This window comes from Mus musculus, chromosome 12 (assembly GCF_000001635.26).
Source record: "Mus musculus strain C57BL/6J chromosome 12, GRCm38.p6 C57BL/6J".
In the NCBI taxonomy this organism is placed as follows: domain Eukaryota; kingdom Metazoa; phylum Chordata; class Mammalia; order Rodentia; family Muridae; genus Mus; species Mus musculus.
In genome coordinates this window covers 77321188-77333199 of record NC_000078.6, presented here as the reverse complement: position 1 = coordinate 77333199, position 12012 = coordinate 77321188, and the positions used below count along the sequence as shown (strand labels likewise).

Below are 12012 nucleotides of genomic sequence, written 5' to 3'. Positions count from 1 at the left end.
AGGTGTGTGTGTGTGTGTGTGTGTGTGTGTGTGTGTGTGTGTGTGTGTGTGTGTGTGTGTGAGACAACTCGTAATCTCAGTAACTGTTGAGCTACAGATATGTGTGTGTGTGTGTGTGTGTGTGTGTATGAGACAACTTGTAATCTCAGTAACTGTTGAGCTACAGATATGTATGTGTGTGTGTGTGTGTGTGTGTGTGTGAGACAACTTGTAATCTCAGTAACTGTTGAGTTACAGATATGTGTGTGTGTGTGTGTGTGTGTGTGTGTGTGTGTGTGAGACAACTCGTAATCTCAGTAACTGTTGAGCTACAGGTGTGTGTGTGTGTGAGACAACCCGTAATCTCAGTAACTGTTGAGTTACAGATGTGTGTGTGTGTGTGCGCCCACGTGTGTGTGTGCGCGCGCGTGTGTGTGTCACTTTATGTTTTCCACTTATATAAGAGACTTTGGTTTTCCAAACAACTGAAGCACTGTTCTATTTAGCAATGAACTTTTGCTTTTCATCTTAAAAATTTAACTAAGAAATTATGTCTTTGTAGTCTATAGAATATAAAATGTTAATGTGCACTAATTCAAATCATATAACATTTGTGTTCAATATAGTCTAAACATAATTTGTAAATAAAATATAAGCATAAATACCACAGCTTTTATATATTAATTCATATGCAAAATATGATTTACAACTATGTAGACCTTATCTAGATTGACTATATAGATGTATCATGACACTTTTTAAAGGACTGCTAAAACAGATTTTTGCAGACAGTTTGTAGAAATTTTAAGAATTTTTCAACTATGGAATGAGTTTGTATACCTAAAAGCCAAGCCCAGTATTTCATCAAATCCTTCAGTATTTCAAACCTACCGGAGAGACTCAGCCATTCGCCTCAAGTCTTCATTTTGCTGTTTTAAGCGTTCAAGCTTTGCAAGAATCTTGGAGAGTTCTCTGCTGGAGTGATCAGGGTGGTCATTATCTCGAACCAAATGACCACCTATATAAAATAACAAGGTCCCCCAGGCAAAAAGAATGAGCATAATCCAACGCCAGGAACCAGTCCATGCCCGCATTTTCAGAGTTTCAACTCTGTCCTCTATCTTCCTGGAGCTCAAAGAACTGGAAACATTGTACTCTGGTTCTAGTTAGCCACACAAGAAAATAGGTTTCTTTTGCTTCAACACATAATGCTTCAGACAGGCTAATCTCTCTGGAAATCAATCCTGTGGTTATTCTTACAAAGAGATCTTCCTGGTGACGCGGGCGGGAGGCTTGAATGTCCTGTGCTTCATGGATCCTACATGCTGTGGAAAGAGTGAAAAAATGCACTTGAGTTTTTAAAGATATATAAAACAACAAAAAATTGATATTCATGGAGTTCCAAAAAACCTTGTGGTATTGATTGGTTACAAAGCTGAAAGACAATTTTGTGAAAGCTTTAAATGTATATTAAGTCAACCACACAATAGGATTCTACCTGATAGCAAATTAGTCCACCCTAAACCTGGAATTCTAAGTACCATTAACTCTTCTTCATTGAGATGTTCTGTAATAACTCTTATATAGGTTGAAATATTACAGATCTGAATAATCAACCAAAATCAATTCAACTATGTATTTCAAACTAATGTGTTCATCATCTAAAACAAAGCCAAGTTCTCAGTATGAGTGAATCCAGTGCTACAAACCCTCATATCCCTTCATCTCAATACTCTGCTGTCATTTCACTATTCAACACGCAAATTGTCGTTTTTAGGATAAATTCTCAAGCTGACTTGAATCTTAGCAAAACAAAGGTTATCATAACCATCAGTTAGTTGGCAACCATATAAAACATCAAAAGCAAAGGTTCAAATGGATCAGGATAGACCATCATTTTTTTCAAATATATTTTAAAATATTAATAATTATAGGAATGAGTATAAGTATATTATACACATGTATTAAAATGTCATAATAAAACCCATTTTTCTATTAATATGACCTAATAAAGAAATTCATAAATTTCAAAAGAAGGCTAACAACATTTAGATCCTTAGGTGAGTGTGCATTTTTTGAGTGTGTATTTTAAACTCCAAATATTCATTTTTATCAGCTTTAATTATGTGTTTTGTTTGTCATTTCTTAACCACTATGCTTATAATTCTCTTAGAAATAAAATTACTCTCCCCTAAAAATCCTATATGAAAAATCACTGAAAGTGATTTTGCAACTCTAAAGCTACAGAAGAAACAAAATCATATATTTAGGAACAAAATTGTATAGTTCCTGTAAGGGGGGGTAAAAAAAAAGTTTATATATACAAGAATATATACATAAAACACATGATCATCAATTAAATTGTCATTGGAAAACTAAATAGAAAGTTGAAGAACTGGGATCCCCAAACTCAAAGTATAAAGCTATTTATTTATCTTGTTCTGAACCTCAATTCTTTACTCATTTAAAAAACCAAAAACTCAAAGAGAAAAAATTACCTCAAAAGAATATCCTAGAAACACCATTTATCTGATTTCAGCTAAAATATAGAATGAGTGAAGGGGCTATATTCACTGACTAATGTTGGAAAGCATAACTCAAAAACCACTAATCCCAATTACTATTTTAATGTTTAACTACTACTGAAATAAATTCTTTTAAGTCTACCAAGAATACTTTGTGTTGTTGTTGAACTCTATATTTTCCCTTTCTCAAAACCCTGAACCTCTAAGTCTTAAATCTATGTAATGGTTCAGATTGTTTACCACTCTAAAGGTGGTGGGATCTGGGAGAATGGAGCTGATAAATGAGATGGGCTAAGGACTCACGCAATAGCCAACTTTATTCAGAGCATCAGACAATTTAGACTCTGAGGGTTAAGAAGAGTCATTTGAGAAAAGTATACACTCACAAAAACAATCAGCACATGGTAAAAGTGCTTTTCCACAGAGGAATATAAACAAATAACAATAGCCAGTTATAATGAATAATCTGGAGTAGACTCATTGCTATTCACTAGATCTGGGAGTGACACACACACACACAAAATCATGTTTTCTTGGACTTTTCTTACAAGTGCTCACAATTCCCCTTGCAGGATTCCATTTGTGGACAGCGTTCTGACACAGGTGAAGGACCAGCTAGTAAGGTTTACTGTTCCAAATATAAAGAAACAATGCAGACACTCAGGGCTTCTTGATTAAAATAAAACTCAAGTCTGAGAGCCTAAGCAATGGACTCAATTTAATAAATAATTAAAATTGAAGAATGGATATCTGAGTAATAGTTTGCTATGAAAACTTATAGAGCACTGAAAAAATCCATCAGACCACGTGCTGAAGTTATTTCCAAGATATTAGGAGATTAGATAGACAAAGACATAAATATATAGACAAAAAATTTACAACTTTGTTATCCTCCATAATCAAAGAAACCTAGACTACTATGATAGACAAAAAGAACAAAACTTCTAAAAAGAAATAATTTAAGTAACAAGGGATAGCAAAATAGTTGAAACATTTTACTTGCAATCATAATGTAAATTATCACAATTATTCAAAGATATGATTTTAACAGTGAAGTACAGAAACATAATTTTTGTACAAATTGCATTAAATTTGATAAACCAGTATTCAAAATATCCAAGGTATTAAATTACTATACTTGCAACAAGACTGAGATTATAAACTATAAAATAATAAATTACTACAAAAGTAAAACATGAGCATATTCTTAATTGTTAATATTATCTTAACTCTGTTTTTGAGAGGTTGTTTCTAGAATTCTAGAGTTCTTAAGTATTTTTAAATGAAATCAACAAAAGCAAACCAAGTTAAAAAATGAGTAGTTTCCTATGTAATTTCTCTCATCATGGTTTAAAGGAGTATGTATTGAACTCCCCCCATCTGCTAACTGCTGTCAAAGACTAGCTGTTTCCTCGTCATGTTTAAACCATAACTGTCAAAATATAAACTCCATAAATTTGGTCACTTTATTCACTGTTGTCTCCCAAGCCTATCCTTCCAGCAGTACATGGCACTTAGTAACCACAAATGCAAACTTCTGAACAAGTAAGTGCAGTGCAGGCCCTCACATGATATACAAAGAAACTGAACACTCCAGCTACAACTACAGTTGTATCAAACTTTACACAGCAAATCTGAAAGCAGAGAGCACCATTATAAGCAAAAGGGATCAAAAATAAAATCACTGTGTCTCTTCAAAGTAACTGAGACAAGCCTTATGATAAATGAGTAAAACCTTGACAAAATTTTCTCAAAGTGGGTTGTTTTCTTTTCATTTATGATCTTACTTCTATTTAGAATCCTATAATATTCTTCTTGTATAAAATGTTAAATAAATCAAAATATGGCAAGCTCCCCTCTGCCAATGAATTTGATTAATAATACTGAGTTTTAAAGGGATAAAGGTTTGTAAATTATTTATTTCTTCTGCTACTAAGAAAACTAGGTTATTTTTATTTTGTTTTTGAACAATAAAAATACAAGTAATTTTTTACTAAGCATTTTCCTAAATCTGGGAGCTAGAGTGCAATATCAATAAGATCAAGAGTTTAAGCAGAACTGTTACAAGGCCTAAATGAGGCTAATCATGTGTAAAGCATTATTCGTACTGCTCAGCAAAGAAGAGGTACTCAATAAATTAAAAATAAGCTAATGTATTTGGTTTTTAATGAGCAAAGGAAAGATAATATTTACTAGACTTTATAAAATGTTTCACAGTGTTTGAAAAACTTTTATTCATGTTATCACATAATGCTCACAATTACTTGAGTCTATAGAATATCATTCCAATTTTTTAGTTGGGTAAGCTGTCCATATGTTTTATTTTTTACTTAATTTTTTTAAGATTTACTGTATTTATTATATGTAGGTACACTGTAGCTGTCTTTAGACACCAGTAGAGTGAATCAGATCTTGTCACAGATGGTTGTGAGCCACCATGTGGTTGCTGGGATTTGAACTCAGGACCTCCATCCAGAAGAGCAGTCAGTGCTTTTAACTGCTGAGTCATCTCTCCAGCACTGTCCATACATTTTATAACCCATGACAGATTTGATAAGTTTGCTCTTGGTACTACATTTATGTTACCAATTAAATATATATGCACACAAGTGCATATGTACACATAAAACTCAATTGGAAAAACTGTCAATGTACACATTTCACTTCAGTTTATTAAAACAGAAGCATTTATCCTCCCTAGTGTTTCTTAACTAAGAAACACAGTTAAGCATATCATTAAAACATAGTCAAACTGAACCTCTTTCTGTTAACTTTGGAAACTTAACTTTCATTAAACTAATCATTGAACTAATGATTTTTTTTTCATTTGAAATTTTCAACCCAGCTTGTCACATGGAATTAACTAAGAAAGCATTCTAGTTTGTTTTAATTCAAAAAATTGTGATATGAATATTTATAATCACTCCATCTGTCTGAAAAAAGGTTAAGATAATAGCAAAGTTGGGCAGTTGTTATTTGCTATTTAAAGCACTAGTTATTTGAGTTGACTCCATTGTATCTGAAATGTGTAAAAAAAAAATACTTTTACATTAGTGATTAAATAGAAATTAATTGCAGAAAAATTCTTTCCATTAAAAGAGTGATGGGCATGGCACATGCTTCCATTCCAACACTGGGAGGCTGGGAGAGGAGGGTCACAACCTACAGGCCACCCTAGGTTACATGGCCAGCTCCTGTCTTACTGGAGCCCCTGCATGGGGATGGAGCCAGAATGATCTAGAGCTAAAGGTTATGCTCAACTACATGGTGAATATAAAGCCAGCCAGTGATACAAGACTGTTTCAAAACAAATACGCCAACTCAGTGGGGAAAAGAATGGAGACAGAGAACAGGGAAGGAGGAAACTAAGATAATACAGTGGAAAACATCTGTTCTTTAAACACAAAATGCAATTAAGAAACAACAAAAACTAATTTTGTTTAAAAAAATTCAATAATAGAACTAATTCTCTATAAGATAATAAAAATGTAATAAAATCACATAATTCAGGCATTTAATAAATTTGTCATTTTCATTAATGTCATTTTCAATACTAACAAAATGGGGGGAGGGCAGTTTAAACTTTCTCTTAAATTGTTTTCAACTTTTTAAGTATTATTTACTGCTATAAAAGGTCCTTATAATGTACACAGGTAAATCTTTCTTTTCCCCAGGCTGTATCTCTGTATAACTATTATTTTCTCTTTTCTGTCAATTTTCTCTCTCACTGACTAATACTAATTTGATTTACTGGCATTTACACACCTTGCCAGGACTGAAGGGCATTGCTGTTTGGCTTAGCCCAAACACATTTTCTTCTACCTAATTTCATATTTAGTGATACATTCTCAATTATTTCACCCCAACTTATATTGCCACTGCTTTATGACTACTGGAAGAGACAGATGACCAAACAGTAATAATAAATGTATTCCACTTCACAGCATCTCAAGAGCCAGAATAAATTTTTTTTAAAAAGCCACGCAGCATACTACCATAATTGTGTCAATTCTTATTCATCAGGTGTTTAAAATTATTTCAAATACACACAATTTCAGCAATTTACATAAATAAAAAGCCCCATAGTAAGTAAAAGTTATGGTTCTGTTATATTAAATTCAAGAAGGAAAAAAAGAGAGAAAGGTAAGAAAGGAATCAAACCAATTCACAGGCAGTATTCTTCAGTGAGGCACAGAACAACCTAAACAAGATCAGCCATTATAAATCATTAGAGTTACATGGACCTTAATTTACTGAATCAGATGACTAATAATTACTATTAGGTCAAAAGCAGCTAAAACAATTAACAGTTACATGTAGAAAAATAGTGGAAATATTACTAAAATAAATTTAATTTAGGGAGCATTTTAAAATTAATTCTTTTATGTGGCATTTGTAATCAATTCGTAATAGGCCAGATCCAGCATTTGCTAAGAACATCATTCTCCTACTTTAAAAAAAAGTTTGGAGACTTATACTTCTTATCTATAAGTAAATAAGAATGGTCAAGAATTACTTTCCACTATCCAGGGATAGTGGCATATGCCTTTAATTCCACCACTCAGGACGCAGAAGCTGGTGAATTTCTGATACCAGCCTTGTCTATCCAGTAAATTCCAGGCCAGCCAGGACTACATAGTGAGACTATATTGCAGAAGAAACAAACAAATAAGAAAGAATACTTTCCAGATGTAAGCTATTATGCATCTGACATTGAAAAGACAACTGAAAAGTGATCTCTAAAGAAAGAAGACAGAACAAGTGAGCCCCACAATAGCCTTGGATTGTTTCATTGTTTGGAGCACTGAAATATGTAGAAGAGGAAACCCAAGTAGAAGCCACTAGTGTTACTGAGTTACAAGGACATATCAGAATTCATGAAAACCAAGGAAACAAATGTTGGGAAATGTCTCGCTTTAGAATAAAGGGATGTGAAGATCTGTGTTTTCAAAGAAGCAATTTAATTACCTGAAATCAAGTCCACATGTTCACAAAACTAAAGACCCTTAAAATAAAACCTGGAAGAATAATTTAAGGAAGAAAAATAATCTAGTACTAATGGTTAAAAATTCCTGTGTTCTCAAAGGACCAGGAATCATTTAAGTTCCCACAAGAAAGAGTCTCATCCATGAATCCTTTGAAGCATGCAGTAGAGATACACCTCTCCAATGAGACGAGTAACTGACAAGAGTGGAGCTCCTCTAGCAAATCGTGAAAACATTACAACATACACACAAAGGAAGGATGGAGGAGAGGAGACATGCTGACACCATGTATGACTCTAAAGGTCTCAGCTGCATAACACCCCATGTGGTCAATCAGTCCTCACAAGGCTACATCTTGACACACACAGCTCAGAGCAGCAGCCTTTGAAGATGGTGGAACCTAGGAGAAGAAGGTGCTGCAGGGCTCTGTGTGTGTGTGTGTGTGTGTGTGTGTGTGTGTGTGTGTGTGTGTGTGTGTGTGTGTGAGAGAGAGAGAGAGAGAGAGAGAGAGAGGGAGAGAGAGAGAGAGAGAGGGGGGGGGGATAAGTAAGAATGGGATGAACAGGACAGTGGTCAGGTTTGTTTGAACACAAAGAATTTTAAAACAATGGTAGTGTATGGCAACTCATTTTAGAAGGAAATCAAAATTTAACAAAATTTTTTAATCTCATTCTTAAAATTGGTGACAAAATGAAGTACTACATCACCCAGGTCAAAAATGAACATATTCAGTGATACAGACACCCACATGGTTGTGATGGTGGTGAGGATGATATAAAAATAAAGAGATCTAGAGCCACCTTCCAATATTTGCAGTCTGTTGTACTTGCTTAATATGCTCACATTTGAGATCTTATGAAATTAAGGCACTTATCACTAAGTAACTAGATTTTAAAAAAAAAAAAGTATGGGGAAGAGGAGGATCTCAAAATTTGTGTATCAGAATTCAAACAACTATATGGTCTAAAACTTATGTTTTGGGGTAAAATAAAACTTATTTTTATTTAAATAACACCATTTTAAAATAATAATTTAAAAACTAAACAGTTTGAGGGAGTTTAGAGAAGAAAGAAAAAAACACAGAGACAAGAGAGTGGAAAGCTGATAACGTTCATAAAGATCAAAAAAGAAGTATGCAAGAGTCGCAGCAAGCTCAAGTCTTCAGGAACAAGGGGCTTGGACCCCAGGCTGAGGGATACAAAACTGGCCTCTGCCAAGGCACAAAGGTCCCAATACCAGGTTGGCAAAGGGACTAAGGGCTAAGAAGAACTAAGGGTCCAAATAAGCCAGTAACCTAACACTTGTCACTGCTTCTTCCTATCTGTTACCATGGCCCTCTGCTGCCAACCAGCCTTCACACAGTCTCTTCAACTACCCTCAGTTCCTGTTCAGGGAAAGCAGAGAAGCCGCACCCAGCTGAGTGGTGGCCCAGCCACATGGCCAGATGACCTTGTGCTCGCCATACTTGAGCTCAGACTCTCACCAGCTAGAATTACAGAGTGGACCCCACACTCAGCTTCTTACAATGTTCTTAATCTCTACCGTTTCTCTTTGGACTGTACATCTCATCTCCCCTCCCCCTTCTCCTCCCCCTCCCCCTCCCCCTCCCCCTCTCCTCTCCTCTCCTCTCCTGGGTAACAGTGGTGATAATGCCCCAAGCAACAGTGGCACCCTGTCAACAGAAAGGTGTTTTCTGAGTCAGAGTTCCTGATTCAAATTGAAAAACTATTAAGTTAAAAGTTACTTCAATATTAACTGAAAAATGATGCTTACCTTCCTCCCCATAGAATTATGATGTTGAAGAAAACCACATGGTATTGCAGAGAAATGTTTTATTGCTTGAATCTGGGTCTTGAAAATTATTAGCTGTTCAAATGAGATAAAATAAATAAATACTAATTATCTAGAAACATGCTTTTGCTATTAACATGAAGCATATCTCATGTAAAAGTAGTCTATTAAGGGACATCTTCTTTGAAAGCAAAGTCTACAGAAATAGTTAAAAACATATAATTCCAAATCACTAAATGTTACTAGATTTAGAAGAAAGAAATCAAATCTTTACAGGTTTTTTTTTTCATTTTTTTCCCTAAAAGGAGTATGAAGGTTTATCAAGTTTGTCAAAAAGACCCCACAATTTAGAGGTGGGAGGAAAACCCATGGAGCTTCAAGGACAAAGCATATTGCACTCCAGAATGTATTTAGAGCTCTTCATCTAGAATTCAACTACCATCAAGTTGCAGTAATCAGCCAAACTAAGCAAATTAAAATAACAGCAATTTTGACATATTATATTCTATAAATATTTAAATATGGATGTCTGTGTGAACAAAGGGTCTCCACATGCCAATCAAAATGTTTTGTTTAGAACCCTAAAACTGAACTCCCATTGTATAGGATTCCCCTTGAATCCTCAACTCCCTATGTTAATTCCCACTCAAATTAAATAAATTATCACTCCATAGCTCAAATTAATATTTTTAAGATCACACAAATGCACATCAACAGTCATATGGAAAATATCCAGAATCTTTGAAAATCTAGGTTTGTAAAGGCATAGGGAAAGCTATAGGAAAGGCATAAGAGCCTTGCAGGCCAGAAATGAAATAAGAGGAATGGTTCATTCAAGTAATTAGTTTGGTATGCTTTGGTAATACTTTGTTAACAAAAAAAAAAAAAAAATCTAATAAATAATCAAGAATTTCATAAATTTGTATTTTATTCAATTTTCTTAATTTTCTTCTTTTTTATTTGTATACACGTGAGTGTGTGTGTGTGTGTGTGCATGTGATACAGGTGTACTAATGAGATATCAGGGGGTAGAATGATGTGTCTTTCTCAATTACTTTCTACCCCATTTTCTGAAACATAGTCTCTAACTGAACCTAGAACTCACCAATTCTGCTAGGCAACAAGCAAACAATTTATCAACTGGACCATCTCCCCTGTTCCTAAGGTTGTTTTAAAAAAAAATGAATATTTTTTAAGTAAGTCAAGACTTTATGTTCTCAAGGTTAAAATCCCTGCAACGGTTACTGACAGGAAAAGTCATCAGTATGAAATTCAAACCAAATATGCATTTTTAAAATCTATAGTTGGCCCTATCATCAAGAACGATTACTAGTAAAGAGAACAGCAGCCATTGTAAATACACGGTATCTGATGCATTAATGTGCTTTATGACCCTATACCTGGTTAGTCAGTTTCCCTTAAACAAACAGAATAACTGAAAAGATTTAAGACCTTCTGGGAAAGCTGTACACAACAGACATGTCTCTGCTCCAGGACAGCATCAAACTATTGAAGAAAACTTTAACTTCACCCCTGTGGCAAATTGCTCAAAATACTCCTGGTTAGACAAACCTGTAAGAAGTTCTTATACCAAAACCATTCCTTCCCCATTCAACCATACAAAAACACATACAACTGAAGCTCAGAGCCAAACCAGTGATTTTCAAACCAGGAAGGGGTTTGGCTTGGGGACCAGTAGCTTCAGCCTCCTCTGAGAACTTGTTATAATGCAGAATCCAAGACCCCCTAATGACATAGGAAAGGCATTTTAACAAGATCTCCATATACAGGCTAAAATACAAGGACCTCTTGGGGAAAGAAAACTCTTCAGCTTAAAAACTAGTTGAGCTGGTCGGTGCCATCCCCGGGCAAAGGTGGGCATGAACTCAGGGGACAGTCCCACTGTCCCCAAAGGACTCACCACGCTGCAGGCACCCTAGCACGCCCAGGATGCTAGGATCACTGGTCTGGGTTAAAGTCCAAGCTTCTTAGAAAACCAAGAAGATGGAATTATAAGAATTGTTGCCTGGCATTTGAATGATGGCATCTTAGAGTTGTAACTTCTTTTTTTAAATTGATTTTTACTCTGTGCACCTTCCCCACCAGAGGAGAGTCAGCCTCCAGAGAGGGCTCTGACCCTGGGAATCAGGTGAGAGTGTCAACTTGTATCCCTAAAGAAAGAGATGCCCAGGAACATACAAGAAGCCTACAGAATCCCAGATAGACTGGACCAGAAAAGAAATTCCTCCCAACACATAATAATCAGAACAACAAATGTACTAAATAAAGATAGAATATTAAAAGCAGTAATGGAAAAAGGTCAAATAACATATAAAGCAGACCTATTAGAATTACACCAGGCTTCTCACCAGAGACTAGGAAAGCCAGAAGATCCTAGACAGATGTTATGCAGACCCTAAGAGAACGCAAATGCCAGCCCATGCTACTATACCCAGCAAAACTCAATTACCATATATGGAGAAACCAAAGTATTCCATGACAAAACCAAATTCACACAGTATCTTTCCTCAAATCCAGCCCTTCAAAGGATAATAAAGGGAAAACACCAACACAAGGATGGAAACTACACCCTAGAAAAAGCAAGAAAGTAATCCTTCAACAAACCTAAAAGAAGACAGCCACAAGAACAGAATCCCAACTTTAACAACAAAAATAAAAGGAAGCAACAATTACTTTTCCTTAATAACTCTTAATATCAATGGACTCAAATT

The 12012-nt window shown here is 35.1% G+C and overlaps 1 protein-coding gene across 7 annotated transcripts in view; it reads right to left on the bottom strand.

Moving 5' to 3' along the window:
- Fut8 (fucosyltransferase 8) overlaps positions 1–12012 on the bottom strand; it is a 238569-nt gene that overhangs the window by 142799 nt on the left and 83758 nt on the right. For 5 of the 7 annotated variants that reach the window (NR_045554.1, XM_030246822.1, NM_001252614.1 and 2 more), the window contains 2 exons: positions 9263–9355; positions 871–1304 (listed from right to left, as the gene is read on the bottom strand). Coding sequence is in view for 4 of the 7 variants with exons in the window: in NM_001252614.1 (NP_001239543.1) it covers positions 871–1073 (203 nt within the window). In the remaining 3 variants the exon portion in view is untranslated. The remainder of the gene's footprint in view (positions 1–870; positions 1305–9262; positions 9356–12012) is intronic. The other 2 variants (XM_011244145.3, XM_011244144.3) reach the window with 1 other exon arrangement.